The sequence below is a fragment of the Palaemon carinicauda genome, chromosome 25, assembly GCF_036898095.1.
Source record: "Palaemon carinicauda isolate YSFRI2023 chromosome 25, ASM3689809v2, whole genome shotgun sequence".
NCBI classification, from domain to species: domain Eukaryota; kingdom Metazoa; phylum Arthropoda; class Malacostraca; order Decapoda; family Palaemonidae; genus Palaemon; species Palaemon carinicauda.
Window position 1 is genome coordinate 501,829 of NC_090749.1, and position 24,263 is coordinate 526,091.

General features: G+C 43.5%; 1 protein-coding gene across 4 annotated transcripts in view; it reads right to left on the reverse strand.

The window, feature by feature from the left end:
• Positions 1-327: 327 nt before the first annotated feature.
• Positions 328-24,263, reverse strand: part of LOC137618630 (zinc finger protein 665-like) — a 235,402-nt gene continuing 211,466 nt past the window's right edge. For all 4 annotated transcript variants that reach the window (XM_068348740.1, XM_068348741.1, XM_068348743.1 and 1 more), the window contains one exon: positions 328-3,674. In XM_068348740.1, coding sequence (XP_068204841.1) covers positions 1,037-3,451 — 2,415 coding nt within the window. In that variant the 5' untranslated portion in view covers positions 3,452-3,674 and the 3' untranslated portion in view covers positions 328-1,036. The remainder of the gene's footprint in view (positions 3,675-24,263) is intronic.

The window sequence follows — 24,263 nt, forward strand, 5'->3', positions numbered from 1 at the left end:
CTCTTCTAATTCCTGTTGTTCTGGGTCAAGCTCTGTTTCGATGTTTCTTGGTCGCCTAGGTAGTGTGTGGTTTCCATTTCTTCTTAGTTCTGGTGGTGCCGTCCTCACTTGTCTTTCTTGCCTTAGGGTTGTGGTGCTCTGAGGTGCTGGTGGTAATGGTCTTTGCTGGACTTGATCTGTATTTTCCACAGTATTCCTCTATGGGGCATTTGTTGTTTTTTACCTTGTCTCAAACATCCTCCCTCATCTTTTAAATTTCGGCTTCATTAAATTTTATGTGCAATGAAATCAAATTTCTGGAGGGTGAGGTTTGATCTTGATATACCAATCTTATTTGGGCAGTGATGATGGAATATTCTCTGCCCCTTGTTACATCCTTCTCTTTGTCTGGTGAACTTTACTTGGGCAAACTCCATTGCCCATATCAATACCCATTCCTCATTTCTGTCCCCTCTACTTTTTTCGATATTCTTGTTGTTCACTTGCCTCTCTTCATAGTCACTCTTTGCTTTAGCCTCAGCTTCTTTTTTTATATTTTATATTTCTTCTTCAGGGAGATATTTTGTAATTTTTAAAACTATCAATGCTAATAGTCCCATATTGGTAGCAGCAATTTTCTCAGGTGGTAAATTGGAATCTAATTTTTTCCTTGAATGCTTGGTTTCTATGTCTGCCCCACCCCTCATACCTTGAGTAGGTGAAGCAGTACAGGAGTACTCTTTTTTTCTCCGCAAGGGACCATTTAACACTTTGAAATAGTCTTCTTTTCCTTTTGGTTCTTTGCCTTGATGGTTGCTGTGGCCCAGGATCAGGACTTTTCTGATCTGGTGGGGATCCCTGCTGGGTGCTCATGCACGGATTGAAGTTGCACCATCGCTCTCAACAACCCGCCTAGTGCAGGGACAAGTTAAGGAGACCGTTTTATTCTGGTCGCTACCTTTCCAGCATCTTTGCTCATTGCTTGACATCTTTTTATTTGAGTTCCTCATTGTCCACAGCTTCTTATCTAATTCCAAGCTGCCCTCACCTTAATTATTCATAGTGAGGGGGTGCCCCCATTTGCAACCTGAGGAATGCGCTGGATGACCTGAGTGTGAATTTTATTATGATGTGTGAGAGTACTTCTGTGAGAAAAGGCTTTGTTACAGACACTGCACTTAAATGGCTTCTCCCCAGTGTGAATTCTATGATGCCGTGTGAGATGACTTCTGAGAGAAAATGCTTTGTCACAGACACTGCACTTAAATGGCTTCTCCCCAGTGTGAATTCTATGATGCTCTGTGAGAGTAGCTCTACGAGAAAATGCTTTATCACAGACACCGCACTTAAATGGATTCTCCCCAGTATGAATTCTACGATGCTCTGTGAGATTAGTTCTGAGAGAAAATGCTTTGTCACAGACACTGCACTTAAATGGCTTCTCCCCAGTGTGAATTCTATGATGCTCTGTGAGAGTAGCTCTACGAGAAAATGCTTTATCACAGACACCGCACTCAAATGGATTCTCCCCAGTATGAATTCTACGATGCTGTGTGAGATGACTTCTGAGAGAAAATACTTTGTCACAGACACCGCACTTAAATGGCTTCTCCCCAGTATGAATTCTATGATGCTCTGTGAGAGTATTTCTTTGAGAAAATGCTTTGTCACAGACACTGCACTTGAATGGCTTCTCCCCAGTGTGAATTCTATGATGCCGTGTGAGATGACTTCTGAGAGAAAATGCTTTGTCACAGACACCGCACTTAAATGGCTTCTCCCCAGTATGAATTCTATGATGCTCTGTGAGAGTATTTCTTTCAGAAAATGCTTTGTCACAGACACTGCACTTGAATGGCTTCTCCCCAGTGTGAATTCTATGATGCCGTGTGAGATAACTTCTGAGAGAAAATGATTTGTCACAGACACCGCACTTAAATGGCTTCTCCCCAGTATGAATTCTATGATGCTCTGTGAGAGTATTTCTTTGAGAAAATGCTTTGTCACAGACACTGCACTTGAATGGCTTCTCCCCAGTGTGAATTCTATGATGCCGTGTGAGATGACTTCTGGGAGAAAATGCTTTGTCACAGACACCGCACTTAAATGACTTCTCCCCAGTATGAATTCTATGATGCTCTGTGAGAGTATTTCTTTGAGAAAATGCTTTGTCACAGACACTGCACTTGAATGGCTTCTCCCCAGTGTGAATTCTATGATGCTCTTTGAGATTATTTCTTTGAGAAAATGCTTTGTCACAGACACTGCACTTAAATGGCTTCTCCCCAGTGTGAATTCTATGATGCTCTGTGAGATGAGCTCTACGAGAAAATGCTTTATCACAGACACCGCACTTAAATGGCTTCTCCCCAGTATGAATTCTACGATGCCGTGTGAGAATATTTCTTTCAGAAAATGCTTTATCACAGACACTGCACTTGAATGGCTTCTCCCCAGTGTGAATTCTATGATGCCGTGTGAGATGACTTCTGAGAGAAAATGCTTTATCACAGACACCGCACTTAAATGGCTTCTCCCCAGTGTGAATTCTATGATGATGTGTGAGATGAGCTCTCTGAGAAAATGCTTTGTCACAGAAACTGCACTTAAATGGCTTCTCCCCAGTGTGAATATTATGATGCTGTGTGAGAAGATATCTTTGGGAAAATTCTTTGTCACAGACACTGCATTTAAATGGCGTCTCCCCATTGTGTGTTCTTAAATGTATTATGAGATCCTTTTTCCGAAAAAACCCTTTGCCACATTCACTACAATTGAATGACCTCCTCCCAGTGTGAGTTTCATAATGTGCTTTACGATCAACTTCCTTAGAAAATGGTTTGTCACATTCTCTGCATCTGAACTGGCCTCCAGTGTGAATTAGCTTGTGAGTGTTGGGGAGTTCAACTACTCCAATAAATTGTTTTTCAAAATTCCCACCCACAAATGACTTCTCTCTCAAACCAACATCAGCGTGAGTTTTGGAATCAATTTCTTGACAAAGAGGTTTTTCACAGCTACTGTTTTCGATCTGCTCCTCCTTATTCTGTAAACCTTCTTTCCCTCTTCCTCTTCCCTTTCCTTTGTCCTCTTTTCTACTGGATCCCAACTGTATGCCACATTCCTCCTTCACACCTGTCTTTACACTCTTCTCCTCCTCCTCTTTATTGACTTCCCTTTTGCTGATTTGTACATCCTCCTCACTCTCGGAGACATCAGAGTCGAAAGAATATTTCATGTCACCTTCGGTTGACTCAAATATTTCTGGCTCTGCTTCAAATTCTGGCTCTGCTTTGAATTCCATGTCTGGATCCATGAAAAGAGAGTCATCATCAAAGAGTCCAACACTGTCCATAAAATCATAATTTTCCAACTTGACTGCAGAGCGTGAAAAGGAATCTTCAATTTCGCTCTTTATTGAAATTTCTGATGATTCAGAGTTTTTCATCCTCTCCCTATTACTGGATGACATCCTCTTCAATATTATCTCCAAGAGTGTCCAAAGATAAAGTTAATACTAAAGTTCCAAATCTTACTGCATGAACCTACACAGACCTTTCTTATTTTTTCCCATTCCTGTATCTCTTTTTCGTCTTCTTACTTTTTCCCAGTCCTGTATCTTTTGCAGATATCTTTGATACTTTACACAATCTTGTAACAAGAGGCGGATGATTATTTCCTTTGAGATGAAAATTCTGAAATAATAAGAGAACAACTATCATTGGAAAAGGGCAAGATGAAAATGTTGGAGTTTTCTGAAATAAAATGATAATTTTCTAAATTAAAATAAAAATTTAAGGTAATTTGTATTTTTTCCTATCCATACAAACCTGAGTCCTTTATTTGGGGAGACTCACTGATTAGATGGCTGGAAATCCCCTTGAAAACAAATCTGGAAGGTTCTGTAACTTTCCTGGAACTGTTCCAGTCCTGATCTGTGGAGAAGCAAAGAAAGACCACTATCGCCCCCTATCTCTTTCTAATAAGAGAAAGTGATAGGCCCTGGGTCATACATGAATATTACCGTCCCATATAAAGAAAATTCGTAATCCCTACAGGGGATGTCAGCAAGATTCACATACCAAGTATAAGAATAATGGGTTGGTAGGGTCGCGAGGTAGCTGTTAGGTACTACCAGAAGGGCAAGGTGAGTGTAAGTGCCTTTATTCAACAAGATAACGAGCTTATGTACAAACGGTTGAGGGCAACCATGGCACAAAAATTCAAAAAATTTGAAACATGCAATGGCAACATAAACAGGTTTTCCCATTTGTGGGAGAGTGCGAGAGATAGAAAAAAAAGAGCAATAGCATTACAGCATATGAGAGTGTATGAAATAAGTGCAGTACATGACTCCCCCCCCCTAAAAAATACATACATGTGAAATAGAGTGCTCTGTTCAAGAAAGATGAACGGTAAGCAGGAGATAGGCAGGTTTTAGACCATTAATGAAGATCCAGTCTTCTTTGCCATGAATGGTAATTTAAAAAGCCTTTGGTTTGCGATGGACAATGAGGAAAGGGCCCTTGAAAGGGGGTGTCAGCAGTGGCTTGCTAGTGTTGGTGCACACGAAGATATGTATTTCAGTGTTTAAATCTTTCGGTATGTGTTGCCTTGCTGGGGGCTTGTACGTCTGGCGGCAAGGTGTAAATTTTCCCACAACGTGAGGTGAGCGCTGGAGATTGTCAGAGGAGGTTGCAGACGGAAATCATTTAGCATGGATGACCAACGGGTCACCATCTCCATTTCAGTTGCCGAGACATTGAGGGTGTCCTTAGGATAGTCTTTGACATTAGGAATGGTCTTAGATCCCAGGAGGACCAGGGAAGTTGAATAAACCAATTGGACCCATTGCAGAGGGACATCAATATTATTATTATTATTATTATTATTATTATTATTATTATTATTGTTGTTGTTGTCATTATCATTATTAGCTAAGCTACAACCCTATTTGGAAAAGCAAGAAACTATAAGCCAAAGGACTTCATCAGGGAAAAAAAGCCCAGTGAGGAAAGGAAATAAGGACATAAATAATATATGGCAAGTAATACAAAATTAAAATAAAATATTCTAAGAACATAACAATATTAAAACAATAGAATATTTTAGGAACAGTAACAACATTGAAAGAGATCTTTCATATATATAAACTATAAAAAGAGGCTTATGTCAGCCTGCTCAACATAAAAACATTTGCTGCAAGTTTGAACTTTTGAAGTTCTACTAATTCAACTATCCGATTAGGTGGATCATTCTGCAAATTAGTCATAGCTGGAATAAAACTTCTAGAATACTATGTAGCATTGAAACTCCTGATGGAGAAGGCCTGACTATTAGAGTTAACTGCATACCTAGTATTACAAACTTGGTGGTATTGTCCAGGAAGATCTGAATGTGAAGAATGGTCAGAATTATGAAAAATGATATTTTAATTATAAAATAAATTTTTGAATATACTTACCCGGTGAATATAAATTAAACGACCCTCCCTTCCTCCCCAATAGAGACGCAGTGGGATGAGGAGAAAATTGAGCCTTTGTTTACATAGAGTTTGGTATCTGGCCGACAGTTGGCGCTGGTGAGCACACCCGCAACCTGTGTGGCGATCGCTAGCGAGTTTTTTTTTTGTACAGTTTTTTGTCTGTCGAGCAACAGAGTTGCAGCTATATATTCACCGGCTAAGTTAAATATTTAAAAATCTTATGCAACATGCCTAACCAACTAATTAAAAGACAGGAGAACAAAACGCAAAACAAGGTAGATTCAAAGAATTAAAACACTTCTTCAGAATAGACTGATCATTGAAAATCCTAAAAGACTTTCTCAATAAACCAATTTTTTGTGTAACTGAAGAAGAGACAGACCTAATGTGTTTCTCAGAAGTAATTCTTCCGATACTCATATAAGCCCTACGCTATTCATCAGGGACTATAATTTTGGCAAAGCTGAAAGTAGCTATAAGACTTCTAGTGAGGTGGTGCTACCACACTGCTAGTTAGCAGGGGTAGGCAGGATAGCCAGCTACCCCCGCTCACACACACCTATGTTGTCTAGGTACTTTTCACTTTTGGCTCAGGAAAACCAGACACTCGTCTCCTTCCTCTCCAACTGTTTCTTCTAACCTTTGATTTACTTTGTTTTTGTTCTTTTTCCTTATTACACGATTCCGAGTATTTCTGTTTTCTACAGCACTCTCTACCTCTGCTTCTTTGTTCTAATGCTAAGGCAAAGGAACAAGGGCAGGGGCAAACTGGGTGCCTCAGTCATTCTAGTGGGGGGAAGGATCCCTTCGAGGAGATTTGAGGAGGGGAAACCTAGATCTGTGCGACCTAGATTGCATATGTCACGTAGTAAAAGGCTACCACCTATCTCCTCGAGGAAACGCCTGATCCCCATAGAGACAGGTGCCATATAAACTTACCCTTGGAAGTAGGGTGAGAGGAGTTGGGCGCAGACCTGGTCGCGTGCCCTCTCGTCTTGCTGGGCGCCCAGTACGCCCAAACGACACTCCACTAGGTTGCAATCTTAGGAGTAATGTTTGCCTACGACTTAACATGTGAGACGAGTAACGTGTGCCCCTCCCTCCTGCTTGACTTGCATAGAAATTAAGATTGTAATTTTTAGTTAATAAACCAGATTTGAGACTTGAGACAAATTTCTATTCTACTGAAGGAAGAAGATTAATAGTGACTTGCTCTGTATCCCTTACTCCCCGAGTGTGTCTGTAATTTACATGTGATTCATTGTTATGTACAAATTATGAGCATTTTACCGTAAACTGTTCTAGTAATTTGAAAGTTAGCGAGAGACTAATATTTCCTCTGTTATGTAATCAGAGAGATTCAGAGTTCTGTTGGTGATTTACTTGAAGAGATACATATATTCACTTTGAAGAAGATTTCTCCTCACGTTTCGGTGAAAATTAACTTAGACAATAAGTCCTCTTTACGATGTAAAAGTCGTCTAATTTTCTGCCTCCCATCATCTATTAATTAACTGCCATAAACCTAGTGATAACTCTTCTCTTTCAAAGGTTTCTTCGAAGCAGATGAAACCCAACACTTCTTCCGCTTCCTGACCTTCCTCCGAAGCTCCCATTTAACCAACGGTCAATCTTGGTCCTTGAGAGATGGTGCTGCCTCCCCTAGTGAGGTGGGCCCGGCTCTCGCCCCGAGGGAAGCAGTGTCTCTTTCTCCGCTTTTATGGGTTTAGCCTACTTTGGGGTTGCCCGGTCTTGCCTCCAAGGAAGCGCTGCTGCAGTTACTTCACCCAGGTGCTGAGATACAGCGATCATCAGCTTCAGATGTCCACCCCTTGTCTATGGTCGACATGATGGTGTCAGAGGCCTTGTCTGTTGCCCTGATGAGGCTTCTTCTGATTACTCTGCCGTTGCTGCCGAGGACTGTGATTATACCCCTGACTAACATCCTTGGGGGGGGGGAGCCAAGTTCAAGGCACATCTCTCCTACGAGTGTTCCCCTTTTTCATTCGCGTCAAGAGTCTCTCATGGAGACTCCTCTTCGGAGGCCTGCCGACGGTAGGCTTGCTGATCCCCGGATGCTGAGGGACGTCATCGCAGCAGGGTACTTCGCCATGCTCGTCCTTCGCTACACCTTCAGAGTGCCCATTCACCTTCGGTCGAGACGTCTTTTTGGTAAGTCTTCTCCGCAGCCCTCCTCTTCGGAGGATTCTGCTCAGCTTGCCCCTTATGGTTCCCGACCCTCACCTGGCTCTGGACTCATCTTCTCTTGAACGAACTGTGGTTCGTTCTTCTTCTGCAAGGGATTGTTCGCAATTTCCTCAGGAGTATGTGCTCCCTTCTTAGGGGCACATCTCATCACCTAAATGCCAAGCAGAGGTTTGCCGACCATCTTCACGCTGTTCACCTGCTTGCCAAGCCACTGTGCAGCGATCTCCATCTCGTACCTGTGCAGGTTCGACGTCTAGACTCCCGCCGACCTGCAGCTCGTGAATTGCCTGCCTTGCTAACAGCTCGTGAATTGCCGACAGCTTGTCAATTGCCTGTCCAGCCGACAGCTCATGAATCCCCTGTCCAGCCGACGACTCGTGAATCACCAGCTCATCAATCGCTTGCTCAACTGCCATCTCGCAAATTGCCTGCTCGCCAGCGTCGGGACCTTCCAGCTGTTAGCCATCCACCTGTTCGACAGTGTTCGCCCAAGTGTCAAGCACCTGCCAAGTGTTCTCCCGCTTGTCAGGCATCCTCATTGAGGCATGCGCCTCACGAACTGCCCACTCACCAATCGCCAATTCACCGCGCAGTAGACCATCATCGCTCGTCTGCTGACCCAAGAATTTTTCTGACTTCTCTTAAGCCCTGTTCGCCTCGGTAATCGTTGGTTCATCTCCAGCCCTCTCATCGGAGTGTGGCAGTTGTTCCCATGGTTTCGTGGCAACGCTCGTCGATGCGTCATCGCTCACCGGCTCGTCAACACCCATCGACGACACACCAGCTTCAGGCAGCTCCTCAGCGATCGCCAGGCTCTCCAGCACGGCACCAAGCGGTTATTCAGCCACTGCCGACCACCCAGTGGTTAGCCATGAAGGTGAGTAACCAACATCAGGCAAGAGAGGAACACCGACCATCATATCCTCCAAGTAACAGGAAGGTAAGAACCTTTCAAGATATCACAGTTCACCTTCGCCCCATTCCCCTACCTGCAAATGCATAACAGCTCGACCTCCGGGGAAGGAGGAAGAGGGTAAGTTTCAGGGCTTTAAAATCCCGAGAATTCCAGAACAATGAAGGAACCTGTGTCATTGCTCCCTCTTTTATCGGGGATGAGGACTCCTCGAAAGAACCCTTGAACTCTTTCCCTTCTGGGGAGCTGTTGGATAGCGCATTCATGAGCAAACAGCCATTTTTCAGTGCCTTAGTCAGGGCCGTTAACTCAGGCCTTTGGGCCTAGTATTAACCATCCTCGCCCTGCGGAGGCCTTCCTTGGGAGACTTCACCGTTTCTCTGACTCAAGGCAACAAAATGCAGCTGCATTTCCCCTGAAAAGGAAGAGAGGGGTTTCCAACAAGTTACCGTTGTCCAGAGTCAAGCTGACGCCTAAGAGAGGTACGAGGTTAGACGTCTTCTCAGAGAAGCCATCTCTGCCTCTACCCAGCGATGCCTCCTTTTCCCATCTGGGAGGTACTCACAGGGAGGAGTCATTGTCGAACTCTCCCCAACTGTTCCCGTCGGAGGAAGCTCTCAAAGAAGACTCTTTCGGCTGATCCTGTAGAGGTTTTTTGTCCTCTCCCCGCAAAGGTCATCCCACCCAAAAGGGAGTCAAAGGATTCCAAGACAGCTCCCAAGTCTTCTTCTAGGATTCAAAGACCCACAGAGGGAGGGGGTCAGGAGCCTATTCAGCCTTCCAGGTATCGACAGCAACCCACCTGGGACGAGAACCCGGCAGTGGATGACGAGAACATTGCTGCCATTCCATCTTCAAACAATGACCAGAGAGAGTCAGAGCATGCCTTCTGGTAGGTTCTGGCTTGTGTGAGGGCCCTCAATGAGTTGTTAGACCCAGAGATGGCCACTCAGGAAGGCAAGGATACGGTCCTGGACCGTATCTTGGGCACCCTGAGTCCTCCAAAGTCTAGTGCGGCTCTGCCCTGGTCGCAGGGATTGAGGGGTGCTCCGCGTAAGGTTGCCTCCCAGCTTGCCGACTTCTCTACGTCGTATCGTTCAGGCTCGTCTGCCAAACTCCTCCTACCTTCGGGTGTCCACCAGAGGAAGTACTATGAGATCTTGGATGAACCATGCTCGACATTACCTCTCTGTCACTCTTTTGAAGAGCTGACTAGGGGAGTCACTCTTGAGAAGGCCTCTTCTTGTCAGGATACGTTCTCGGCATCGGAGATCTTGAACCAGGAGAAGGTTGCTAAGTACGCCATGTAGGCAACGCCGTGGCTGGATCTTTGGTTAGGATCTGTGGGAATCCTGACATGGACCAAAGATTTTTCTAAGGCAGGTACCAGGAAGGCTATGGAGGCCTTCCTTCTCTCAGGCACCCACACCATTGAGTTTCTGGCCCACAAGGTTGTGAACCTATCGCCCAATACCATCTTGAAATGAAGGGATGCGGTGGCCGAGAGATTCCACCAACAGGTCCCTAATGCCGAGATCGCCAGGTTCCGGAACTCCTCTATGGAGGATTCCTCACTGTTCGAGCCAAAAGACATCGAGCAGGCTGCGGAAAGGTGGAGAAAATCCAACCAGGACTCCTTCCTACTTAGGGCCCTGACATAGCGGCCCCATAAACTACCAACTCCACTGAAGCCCAACCAATTGAAAGCCTCTACCAGCAAGACGGCAGCAAAAGATAAGAGGGTGTCTAAAAAACCTTTTCCTGTCAAGGACAAGAAAGGCACAAAGTCCTCCCGCAGAGGCAAACAGCAGAGAGGTGGCGGCAGAAGACTTAAGCTCTAAGAAAGGCGATCCCCCAGCTTGTCCACCTGTGGGGGGATACCTACAGAGCTGTTGGATCAGGTGGATATAGCTCGGGACCGAACCCTGGATGGTCTCCGTGATTTACTCAGGGTATCGTGTCCCGTTCATTTCATTTCTCGCTCCTCTGAAAAAGAATTCAGTGCTAGTAAGCTCCTTTGCAATGGGATCAGCATAGGGGCTAGACCTTCGGGAAGAAGTCCAGACCCTGTTGGAGAAGGGCGCTCTCCAGGAGGTCCTTGACAGGTACCCAGGCTTCTACAGTCGACTCTTTCTTGTGAGAAAGGCATCTGGAGGCTGGAGACCAATCATCGACCTCTCGGCTCTGAACAAGTTTGTCAAACAGACTTTGTTCATCATGGATACGGCAGACATGGTCAGACAACGGTAAGACCAAAGGACTTCATGAGTACACTGGATCTAAAGGATGCATACTTCCAAATCCCAATCCATCCATCTTCAAGGAAGTATCTATGGTTCAACATCGACAACAAAATATACCACTTCAAGGTGCTGTGCTTCAGTCTTTCCACAGCACCTCGGGTCTTCATAAGAGTGTTTGCCGTAGTGTCATCTTGGGCACACAGGATCCTCCGTTACCTGGATGACTGGCCGATCTTAGCGAACACAGTGGCAACCCTACTTCAGCACTGAACAAACTTCTGAGGCTTTGCCAAGATCTGGGGGATCGTGGTAAACCTTGAGAAGTCGTCCCTGCTTCCCACTTAAAAGACTGGTATACCTGGGCATGATTCTAGACACCAAACTACACAAAGCCTTCCCATCAGATGACAGGGTAGTGAGGCTAGGAAAGGTCGAAAGAAATTTTCTCAGACGAGAAGAATTCCCAGCCCAGAGGTGGCTATGTCTCCTTGGACACCTGTCATCCTTGGACCGTCTGGTTCCCAACAGTCACCTCAAGATATGATTCCTCTGGTGGCAACTGACGTCCAATTGAAATCAGGCCTTAGATTCCCCGGACACTCTGATCCCCATGGGACCAGAGGAAAGGACAGACCTCGGATGGTAGCTAGCAGACAAGAATCTGCTGAAGGGTGTTGACCTTCTCATCCTTTCACCCGATTTGATGCAGTTTTCAGACGAATCAAAGGATGGGTGGGGGGCCCCCGGGCTGCACCACACAGCCTCAGGCCTCTGGTCAGTACGAAAAGCACCTTTACATAAATCTCCTTGAGATGAAGGCCGTATACCTGGCCCTTCAAGAGTTCTACCAGTTCTTGGTGGGTCCCTCGGTGGTGGTGATGAGCAACAACACCACGATAATGCCTTACATAAAAAAGAAAGGAGGTACTTTTTGACAGCCCCTATCCCATCTAGTAGTAGAAATACTGAGATAGGCGTAAGTCCACTCGGTCTCACTATCAGATCGCATTATGCCCGGCAAGAGGAATGTTCTCACCGACAATATGAGCAGGGCATCGCAGATATTGGGTTCCGAATGATCTTTGGATTATCTAGTAGCCAACTAAGTCCTGACTTTGTGGGGTTTACCAACTGTGGACCTGTTCGCAACGTCCCTGAACTTCAGGCTACCGCTGTACTACCACTCAGATCTGGACCCCAAGGCTCTCTGGCAAGATGCGTTCCAATAGCGGTGGGACAACATCGACGTTTACGCATTCCCGTTTTGTCTCATAAGAAGAGTACTCAACAAGGACAGAACATCAGTCAACTTTTCTATGACCCACATAGCTCCACTATGGCATCATGCAGAGTGGTTCCCAGAACTTCTGCAACTCCTGACGGACCTGCTGAGAGAACTTCCCACATGACACGATCTACTCAGACAACTAAATGCCAACATTTTCCACCAGAGAGTAACTTTGCTGTCTTCACACCTGGAGACTATCCAGCATCTCCTCTGGCAGAGAGGATTTTCGCAACAGGTTGCAAAGTATAGATATAACATACTGTGCAAGAGACAACACATAAGAAGTTGCGTCATGCTTCAAGAAAATGCGTAGTGGCGTAGGCTACGAGTCGTCTGAACGAAAACACTGAACATGACAAATTCGGAGATAATTTGTATTTTTTCTAATAATACAAACCTTTAGCTTTTTATTAGGGGTACTACTTTTAGTGAAGCTGAAATGACGAACCATTAAAATTAAGCGAGGGTTAACTACCCATCCCTCTAGTTATCGGGGGGGGGGGGGGCTTACTACTCCTGCCACTCACACATCTGTGATTAAGCTTACTTTGCTCGGAGGTACCACTTCAAGCGGGATAAGGTTGGCAAGATAATTGTATGAATAGCTAAAGGTTTGTATTGTTAGGAAAAATACAAATTATATCCGAATTTCTCATTTGTTCTATAACTGGAATACAAAACAAGGCTATTTATTAGGGGTGACTCACCATTTAGGAGGGTGGATGTCCCTGCCCAACTGGCTTTTTGGCTACCCGGGGGCTCCTTATTCTGAATAGGTAAGTACCAAAAATAAGGAGTCCTTACACCTCACTAAACCATGCTATGCAAGGTCTGCGCCCTACGCAAGCTGTGAGTTACGATAAGCAGTGTGACAGTCAAAGTAAAAGTTATTCCGAGTCCTTGCGGGAAAAACCACTGGACTAAGACTTTCCCAATACCACCACGCCAGGGTATGGGGACACAACAGTGTTGACAAAATACTAGGAATACAAAGGAGCATGGTTTACCCGCAGTGGTTGAGGTCAGCTTGTACAGAGAACCAAGGCTGCTGCTTTCCTCATCAGAGGGGAGGGTAAGAAAAAAAAGCCAGTCATTCCTTTTCATTCACACAGACTAAAGCCAGGTAACAGTGCCCTCAACATTCTGCTACTTATCCAATAAGTAGCTTGAGGTATCTAACCAGCTGTTGTGCAGCCACCTCAGGACCGACAGAGATCGTATCAAGTTCCTGTAGATCACGTCTTGCAGGTAATGGGCTGTGAAAGTCGTCTGGTGCATTCACACACTGGCTTAAAGAACCTACATCACTCAGTAATCTGCTTTGACAGCCAGAGGCGTAGCTATGCCCCTGACGTCGTGGGTCGACGTGTTGTAAGAGGATCTGCAGTCAGGCAGTAGAGGAGCCTAATTTGTACATGTCCTGAACCTGTGGGGCATGTGGAATACTGGACTGCAACAATGGGATTCAAAAGTGAAGATATAAGTGTTTGATTGATTGATTGATTGAAAGTTTTCTGGCATCCTGACATCTAAGGTCATTGACGCCGATACCATTTACTGTATATGAAAATTAAAAGAGAATTCGATTAAAACCATAAAAATTAAGAAGTCATTAAAATAGTTAAATAGTTTTCAGAAGACCTGCTTCTGAAATAAATCTAAAAATTCCGCTCGCATAGTAAGACACATCATGTCCAAGAATCTTGGCAAGGATAAACCTGCCATCCTCACCTCGAGCCTCAAACAGATATCTATTTCTCAAGTTAGTAAAATTAGGGCATTCAGTCAACAAATGCCTCACTGTTAAAGGTAATAAGCAGTCCTCGCAATACGGTTGGTGTTGGCCCTTCAGCAGAAACTCGTGTGTCAACCGTGTGTGACCAATACGGAGACGACAAAGAGTCGTCTCCCATTTTCGGGGAATCATGTTATACTTCCAAGGTGATATGATATTTGTTACTTCCCTCATTTTATTGCCGTCTTGACTGTCCCAGTGCTGTTGCCATTTATCACAAACCAATTTCTTGATGTAAGGTAGGAGATCGTTACATGGAATGGGATACCTCCTTGGTAGCAACTCGGATGCCGCATTCTTCGCCAGTAAATCTGCCTTCTCATTCCCAGACACACCTACATGTGCTGGAACCCAACAAAATCAAACAGTTATACCTTTCCGTCCAATAATAAAAAGCCATTCTAAAATCTTTAAAACTAGAGGGTTACTAGAATTAAAAACTTCTAAAGCTTGAAGAACACTCCTTGCATCACTAAAAATTGTAAAATTACCCTCCTTTTCCAAAGCTATTTTCTCAATAGCGGTTAATATGCCATACAGTTCGGCAGTAAATATGGAAGCTGTTAGAGGAAGTGCACCTCTACAATTAAAATCATTACTATGTACTCCAAATCCAACGCCAGCATCAGATTTGGAGCCATCAGTATATATAAAAGTCGATCCCCTATGTTCTTCGACATGTTCCATAAAAAGAGACCTGGATTCTAAGTCAGTCATATTCTTCTTAACTCCAATAAAGTATTTACAAAAAGATATGTCAGGTAATTTCCATGGAGGCGTTGATGATACCTTGAATGGAAGTACCTTATTTCTAATTATATCCAGACTATTTAAAAATCGTTTCACCCGAAAGCCATAAGGTTGAGGAGATTTTGGGTGCAACTCAAAGTATGATGCGTGTCTTACAAGGCTTGCAGTCTGAAAGGCTAGAGAGCTAGGGAGTCTTTGCAATCTAAACCAATACCGAAGAATGGAAGACATTCGGTAAAGGTCTAGAGGTAACTCTCCAGCATCAACAAGGAGACTTGGGATAGGCGAGGTTTTAAAAGCTCCAGTAGATAATCTAATACCTGCATGATGTATCGAGTCTAGTATTTTTAACCGGCTTGGGGTGGCTGAAGAATATACCTCACAACCATAACTAATTTTGGAAAAAATCAAGGCCTTGTATAATTTTAAAATAGTATTGCGGTCTGCCCCCCATGATGTATGGGACAATACTTTTAAGATATTCAGAGCTTCAACACATTTAGCTTTTAGCGCTTTTAGGTGAGAAACCCATGTAAGTCTACAGTCAAATATCAAACCTAAAAATTTGGTTTCCGATACACATGGTATCCGTTGACCTTTAATGTATATATCCGGGTCTGGATGTACTCCCCGGATACGACAAAAATGGACAATGGTAGTTTTACTTGTCGAGAACTTAAATCCATTCATGTCAGCCCACTGGATAATTTTATCAATAGAGAGTTGGATTTTTCTCTCAACCATTGCCATTCTAGTGCCAGCAAATGATATTGAGAGATCATCCACAAATAGTGTTGAGAGAACATCCTGGGGAATGGCTGAGGATATCCCATTAATTGCTAGTGCAAAAAGGGTTACACTCAGCACACTACCCTGAGGAACTCCTTCTTCCTGGCACTTACTCTCTGATAGAGTTTCCCCCACTCTCACTTGAAAAACTCTACGTGAAAGAAATGCCTGAATAAATAGTGGCAGCTCTCCTCTCAATCCCAATTCATGAATGGTTTTAAGAATACCATATCTCCATGTGGTATCATATGCCTTTTCAAGGTCAAAAAATACTGTAACATGGTGCTGTTTGGAAGCAAACGCTTCACAAATAGATGACTCAAGTCGTATCAACACATCAGTCGTTGAGTGCATTTTTCGGAATCCACATTGAATCGGTGATAAAATACCTTTCTTTTCAAGGTACCATATCAGCCTTGCATTGACCATCTTCTCCATGATTTTACATAAACAAGATGTCAATGCAATAGGACGATAGTTTGCTGCTAAAAACTTGTCTTTACCGGGTTTTAAAAAGGCTAAAATAATGGCTAGTTCCCAAACACTTGGGTAGCTATGATCATGCCATATTCTATTAATAATGCTTAAAATAAATAGCTTTGTATTAAAATGTACATGTTTAATCATTGCATATGGAATTCCATCGGGTCCAGGGGCTGTATCGTTGCAATGAGCAAGTGCGGAATCAAATTCTCTTTCAGTGAAAGGAGAATTATACGACTCTTCCCTTCTTGTTGCAAAATTTAAAATTTTCTTTTCTTCAGTGCTCCTATATTGGTGACCAGGGGCTCCTTCACACTTGCTGGATACATTTGAAAAATGATTAGCCAGGGCATTGCTAACTTCATTTGCTTCAGTTACATACTGGCCATTCACCCTCAACACTGGTGGTGGGTTGGGGGTGAATTTGCCAGCTATCTTTTTTACTTTCCTCCACACAGAAGATGGTGCTGTTCTACTGTTAATAGAGGAAACAAAAGACATCCATGACTGGCGCCTTGCTTCTTTCATGGCACGACGGAACTGTGCTCTACATTTCTTGTACATTATTAAATTCTCATCAGTTCTGCGTCTACGCAATCGTGTTAGAGATCTTCTTGTGGCTCTGTGGAGTGCAGTTAGTTCTGAAGACCACCACGGGACTGGTCGTCGTTTGAATAACCCTGTTGTTTTGGGAATTGAATTGACTCCTGCTGTATGAAGAGTTCCATTCAGTAGGTCTATGGCATCATCAACACTTTCAAACTGTTCTGCTCTCCCTTCGATTTCACTTAGCTCACAAAATTTAACCCAGTCTGCCTTGTCTAGATTCCAACGTGGCGATCTTTGCAAAGGCGGACCCTTGTTGGTGTTTATAATGATTGGTGCATGATCACTAGTATGCCAATCATCTAATGTCCTCCAATCAAAATCAAGAAGGCAGTTAGAGCTTGCAATTGAAAGGTCAATGCATGACAAAGTACCTGTCTGAACATGAAAGTGTGTGGGCTCTCCTGTATTAAGGAGCCCCACATCCTCATTCTCCACAATTGATGAGATAATATTGCCCCTTGTGTTGGCCAAAACATCACCCCATAAAGGATGTCTACCATTCATATCTCCCAGTAAGAGAAAAGGTTGAGGGAGTTGTTGAATGACCTCTGCTAAATCATCATATAAAATATTATCATTTGGAGGTAAGTACAGAGAGCATATTGTATATTTTCTCCCTATATCAATTTGTACAACAACTGCCTGCAGGGTTGTACGTATAGACATGGGTATTTGGGGAACATCTCGACGAATGTACATGAGACTTCCGCCATGGCTCCCTGCTTGTTGATTATATGGTGTTCTATAGCTAACATACTCTCGAGGACTAGGAGTGTTAGAATCAAGCATACTTTCCTGTAGACATACAATTATGGGGGAATGCTCATGAATTAGGAGCTTAAGTTCTTCATATTTCGCCCTCAAACCCTGACAGTTCCATTGCAAAATGGAGGAGAAAACTATGGATTATTTCTGGAAGACATCTTGGATGAGGTCTTCCCATTAGCAGTTTTTAATGTAACATTATTACCAGTATGTTTCTTCAGAGGTGGTCTTGTTATGTTGGGTTTAACGTTGGTGTTTTTCTTTGTATTCTTTTTATCTATTTGTTGAGGTGGATGGTGGACCTCAACTTGAATTTCTGATTTATTCAGTCCATCTTCTGGTTCATTAGAAACATCAACAGACAAAACATCAAATTTATTTGATGTCATAACCTTAACGTTTCTAATGGAGGGTGGAGAGAGAGATGGAGGTCTCTCTCTTTTGCGATTAATAGATGGTGGGATTCGAGGTTTTTGCACCTTTCCCACAACAGGTGCATCAGGTAAGTTAGTCTTAAGTGGAACCTCCATCAGATCAGGCAAGGACATGGCCTGAGAGAGGTTTGTATTACTTTTTGTAATGGCAGCTGAAGGCTGTACAGCAATGGGCAATGACCTAGTGTTAATACACCGTGGTAAAGCCTCAGGAGGTGATAAGGTTACCTCGTTATTTGACATTTTGTCAGATAGTATACTTTTTTTTGAGCTATTGGCAGTGCTAGGTTGGTTTGATTTTAATGCCTTAGCATATGTATTTGATTTATTTAATAGTCTTTTGGCATGGGTCACACTTATGTGTTCTAAGTTTGATTTGTTGAGGGCAGCTTCCTCCAACTTATATAGCTCGCAAATCTTGTCTGTGGATTTGTGATTCGAGCTGCAATTTAAACACCTGGCTCCAAGTGCACACTCTCCATGGTAAGATTTGGAGCAAATACCACACATCTTCTCATTTTTGCAAACTTTGGACGGGTGCCCAAATTTAAAACAATTAAAGCATTGCAATGGCTTCTGCTTGAAGGGTCTTACTTTAATCCTTTCGTTCTCGATAATAATGTGAAAAGGTACATCAGCATCCTGGAACGTAAGGATTATCATTGATGTACCTGGGACTTTATGAACTTTCCAAACATTTAATGGACACATGGCCAGTATCTCCTCCTCTGTAAAATCATATAGGTCTCTGTTAAAAACTACGCCCCTTCCGTAGCTAAAATTTAGGTGGGGTTTGACATCTAACTTAATGTCATCATTATTTATTTTCATATTGGACAATATTACCGACTGTGTACTGGATTTGGCATGGATAAGGAAACTATTTTTTCCGAAACGAGATATATCGCCTGGTGCAATAGTTCCTACTTTTTTCTGAATCAATTTGCATATCTTAAAATAATTCCCTGTAACCCCCTTTGATTCAGCTATAAGCCACATCGGTGGTTTTGGATTTCTCTGGGAGGGCATGACTAAATCTGTGCCTTTTTCCAACCAATCGGCAGGCCTGTACACATCTAAATCTTTTGGTACCTTATCGCAGAGAGCAGCCGCGACATTCAAGTTATTAATTTTAATATTATTCAAATTACTTATTGCACTAAATGCTTCGTCATAACTACTATAAGATATCCATGAATCCCAAGTTTCAGCTTCAAGTTTCATCCTTATTTCTTTTATGCATCCATAGCATTCAAATGCTTTACATAGATCATCATAATTTGTTTCTATTGAAATTTGTGTAACATGGAGGATTCGAAGTTTCCTCGTGTTACCCAAATTACTCGATTTAGAAATATCAGTAGAATGGTCCTTTCCCGTTCCGAGGTCATCAACAGAGCTATCCCTTATCACATTAGCAGAGGTCGTCAACAGTGCCGGGGGAGAGTCAGCGTATCCAGGGGATGGGGGTTCGTTCCTTAAAGAATCCATAATAGTAAAGAGAGGGAAAAGAGTTAGTTTGATGTACCTGCTCGAGAATGTTAGGCCATCACGCGTCGGAAAGGAAATTTGCACTCTCTACTATCGGCACAATGAGAGTATACTTCCCAGATGGTCCACTCCATACCCTACCCGAAGGATAGCATCAAAACAGATATAGAGGCACAGGTGTAAGCTGAACTATAAGTGTTTGTTGATCCTATGTACACTACTGACAATAAGTGAAAGTGGAGGGGACGTGATGTAGAGATTTCAAGCTTGTGATCAGATGTTTTAGTTTTTACTGTAGGGAATTCTTAGGATATTAGTGCAGTGGACACTTGAATGAAAAAAAAAACAATACATTTGTGACGCCATTAAACTTTAAGTTTTCTTATGCCACCAGCTTGGAACTTTGTCTTGATTACAACTGCCAAGGTTGGCTGTTGATAACTTTTGTGTCTGGATATTTATCGTAGCAGTGGTGTTGCTTGGTGAGATCATTGGACCACCCAGACAACAGCAACGTACACACTGTGGCATTCATTAACGTACTATAATGTAGATTTCTGTAGGATGACTTCAGGGGAGGACAGCTCTTCAAAGGCGAAACCTCAGGATCGAACTTATCATTAAAACAACAGAGGGCGAAGCTCACTTACTTCATTCGCAGAGCGGATCCTCATAGTACACCCGCAGGTCATGATCCAAGAAAAATTGCTTCCTCACTGAACTTTTTTCAGTATGAACTTTGAGCGTCTTCGCTCATACACTAATTGGAAGTCCTCCAGAGTGTTTTACAAACATTATGCGAAGCAAGTGCATGATCTCAAACATTTTGTGGTGGTGGCAGGTAGTGTGGTGAAACCTGTCGTCTAGTGCTGCGATGAACAGTGAATTGATTGGGACTCTCAATTCGGGTGGAAAGATGTTGACTCCTTCCAGTGCAATTCTTTTATGTGAGTGTCACCCTGGTGACACTAGGACTGTTCATTTCTAGGTGCAGGATTATACAAATGACACTAATGCCATGTGTACACTGTACACAGTGTTGATAGTATCCAACATTTACAGTAAAATTAACGGATTTTGAGCAAAGCGAAAAATCTATTTTTGGGTGAGATAGCCATATCGTCCTGATCAAAGGTTCCTATTGGTAGCTTTCTAAGGGATATTTGGCTATGGTGATATTCCCAGAGAATTAACCTTCAAGTCTCCGGAATTCTAACTCTTGGCACGAATATCCTTAAATTTTCTCTTAAGGATATCGATAATATCAGGGGAAGTATATCTTGATACGAAACCTAGCAATCTTCACCCCGAATAGCGTTTTCGCTTCGAGGGGGAAAGTGGCAAAAACAGAAGGGGAGCCGTTATCAAGGTTACCCTTCCTCCCGTACCATTACGAGTATCTAGATGGCGCTGTATCCAAGATGGCGCTTATTCCTTGTAGCATTGAGCATGGTGCTACAGATGTAGTATTTTCGGGAGGGATCCTGCCAAGGCCTTTTCTATAGAAAAAGAGGGTGGGTCCATCAGGATGACATGGCTATCTCACCCAACAATAGATTTTTCGCTTCGCTAAAAATCCATTTTTTGGGCTCAAACCATGTCGTTCTGATGGAAGTTTACCAGAGAATTAACCTTGTGACAAATTTTCCTTGTGGTCATCCAGACAATTGAGACATATGACGTTACCGTTATACGTCATTACTACTAATCATAGACGATGTTAGTGCTTCCTGCCCCATGCAGGGAAGAGTCATAATAGACAGTAGGAAAGGGGTCTCAAGGTTTGCATGTATTGTATGAACGAACATAGCATCAACTATATATACAAGAGTCTCACGATTTGCATATTATGTTGGAATATACCATCAACTGATATACAGGAGTCTCCTAGTTTGTATATTTGTGTTGGAACATAGCCTCAGCTAGATATACAAATGTCTCACAGTTTGTACAATGTATCGAAACATAGCATCAGCTAGATATACAAAAGTCTTACTGTTTGTATTTTGTGTAGGAGCAAAAGTATCAGCTATATCTGTTGTCCTCCATACAATCATATGCAGTTTTACTTAGGTTACTAGTTAATAAAACTCTGGCATATACTTTATTTCTATCCATTGTAGGGCGAAATAAGATGCAATTACACATTGGTATGCATTTATTTACAATAAATGATCCAGCATAGAGTAACATGTGTAATATATGTTAATATAAGTAATGAGAAACATACAAACAAATACAGAAACTTATTGTTTCCACCTGAAAATATAGAATAATTAGTGCCACACTTGAATTTGAAATTGTAATGTTGAATATTATTAACACTGTGTAAAGTACACACGGCACGGGTGTTATCTCTATAGTTCTCCACCTGAAATAATTTGAACAGTCTTTAGTGTCACCATGGTGACACTCACTCAACAGTGTTGCACTGGAAGGTGTCAACACCTTTACCCGATAATTGAGAGTCCCAATCAATTCACTGTTCATCACAGTACTAGATGTCAGGTTTTAACACACTACCTGCTGCCACCACAAAACGCCTCAACTCATGCACTTGTTTCGCATAATGTTTATAAAAGACTCTGGATGACTTCCATCCAGTGTAAGAGCGAAGACGCTCAAAGTCCATATACTGAAAGAAGTTCAGTGATGAAGCAATTTGCCTTGGATCATGACCTGCGGGTGTACTGTCAGGATCCACTCTGTGTATAAAGTAGGTGATCTTCACCCTCAGTTGTTTTGGGATAAGTTTGATCCTGAAGTTTCTCCTTTAAAGAGCTGTCCTCCCCTGAAGTCTGAAGTTCTTCGAAGATAGACCTTTGGACATTCCACTGGACACAGTGAGACATCTTCCTTCAGAGGACAGATTCTCCAAGGACCCCATCTCTTAGTGGGTAGCTCGTTCTTAGCGAGAAAGGTTGGATCAGAAAAGAGATTCAGTTCTCCCACTTCTGTGAACTGAATATGACCCTCATCTCTGGATAGGGCCACTATTTCACTAACTCTAGCCCCTGAGGCTTTAGCGAACAGGAAAATGAATTTTTGAGTCAGGTCCTTAAGAGAGCAATCTTCATTGTTCACTGTTAAGGCATAGTGTAGGACCTTGTCCAAGGACCATGAAATGGGCTTCGGAGGGGCTGCAGGCCTGAGTCTAGCACATACCTTAGGGATCTTGTTAAAGATTTCACTCGACAGATCTACTTGAAAGGCATATAATAGAGGTCTAGTCAGAGCCGACTTACACGTAGTTATTGTGTTGGCTGCCAGACCTTGTCTGTGAAGGTGGATAAAGAAGGACAGACAAAAGTCCACTGAGATTTCTTTTGGTCCTTTTGCTTTGACGAAAGCAACCCACTTTTTCCAAGACGATTCATATTGTCTCCTAGTTGACTTAGACTTGTATTCTTCTAAGAAGTCTATACTGCCTTTTGAGATCCCAAATCTTTTCTTAACCGCTAAAGAGAGAAAATCATGAGATGAAGGTTTTGGGTTCTCTGTGATGAAGCGAAGACAGTCGACTTTTGGACCTGTTGAGATAGTGCTGGGTCCGGAAGAGGGACCAGCCTCAGCTTCAGTTCCAATACCAGAGGGAACCAGTTGCTCTTTGGCCACTTGGGAGTTACTAGAGCTGCCGTTCCCCGAAAGGATCTCAGCCTGTTGAAGACCTTCATTAGGAGATTGCTCGGAGGGAACAGGTAAATCCGGTCCCATCTGTTCCAATCGAGGGACATGGTGTCCGACAACTCCGCTAGAGGATCCTCGCATGGGGCTACATAACGAGGTAGTTTCTTGTTGTCGCTCCTCGCGAAGAGGTCGATCTGCAATTCTGGGACTTGATGCAAGATGAAGGAGACTGAGTCTGCGTCTAGGGACCATTCTGTCTCTATCGGCCTGAGCCTGTATAGAGCGTCCGCCGTGACATTGCGGAACCCTTGGAGGTGAACTGACAAATACCATCTCTTCTTTTCCGCCAGGCGGAAGATGGCCAGTATCCCTTGGTTGTCTTGAGGCGCTCTCGAGCCTTGACAGTTCAGACATTTCATTATCACTTCGCTGTCCAGGATCAGCCTGATGTGGGCTGATCTGCGAGGGGAAAGTTTCTTCAGCGTCAAAAGGACTGCCATGGCCTCCAAAATGTTGATGTGAAAGGTCTTGAACAGGGAAGACCAGGTCCCTTGGACTTTCCGTCGATGGGAGTGACCTACCCATCCTTCTGGCGAGGCATCCGCGTGGATGGTCATCGACGGTGGAGGTGGTTGCAAGGGCAGAGTCCTCTTTAGGTTATTGGCCTTCGACCATGGTTTGAGAAGTGATCGTAGTAAGGTCGGTACCGGTCTTCTTTGATCTCTTCGAGCGTTTGATGCGTGTCTTCTTTTAGCACTGGGTCTGTCACTACTGCGAACTGGAGAGAGACCAGTACTCTTTCCTGTTGGCGTCTTGAGATCCTGTCGGATTTCAGTAGTCTCTTGACAGATCCTGCAATATCTCTCCTCTTCCCTGGGGGAATGAAGAGATGCTGTGACTTCAAGTTCCAATGGATTCCCATCCATTGAAACTCTTGAGCTGGAGAAAGTCGAGACTTCTTGGTGTTGATCTTGAATCACAGATGTTCCAGGAACTGGATCACTTTCTTGGATGCTTGCAGGCAAGCCGTTCTGGATGCTGCCCACACCAGCCAGTCATCCAGGTATGCTGCTACCTGAACGCCTTCTAGGCGTAGTTGTTGAACGACTGCGTTTGCAAGTTTCGTGAATATCCTTGGGGCTATGTTTATTCCAAAGAGCATGGCTCTGAAGACCTACTTTTTCTTCTGTAGCCTGAATCCTAGGTAGGAGGAGAGGGGGCGGTTGACTGGAATATGCCAATAAGCATCTGCCAGGTCTATCGAGACTGTGTACGCCCCTTTTGGTAACAGGGTCCTTATGTGTTGAAGGGGTAACATCCTGAACTTGTTGTTCTCGATGAACCTGTCGAGTGGCGACAAGTCCAGAATGACTGAGTTTGTCTGAGTCCTTCTTGGGAACACAA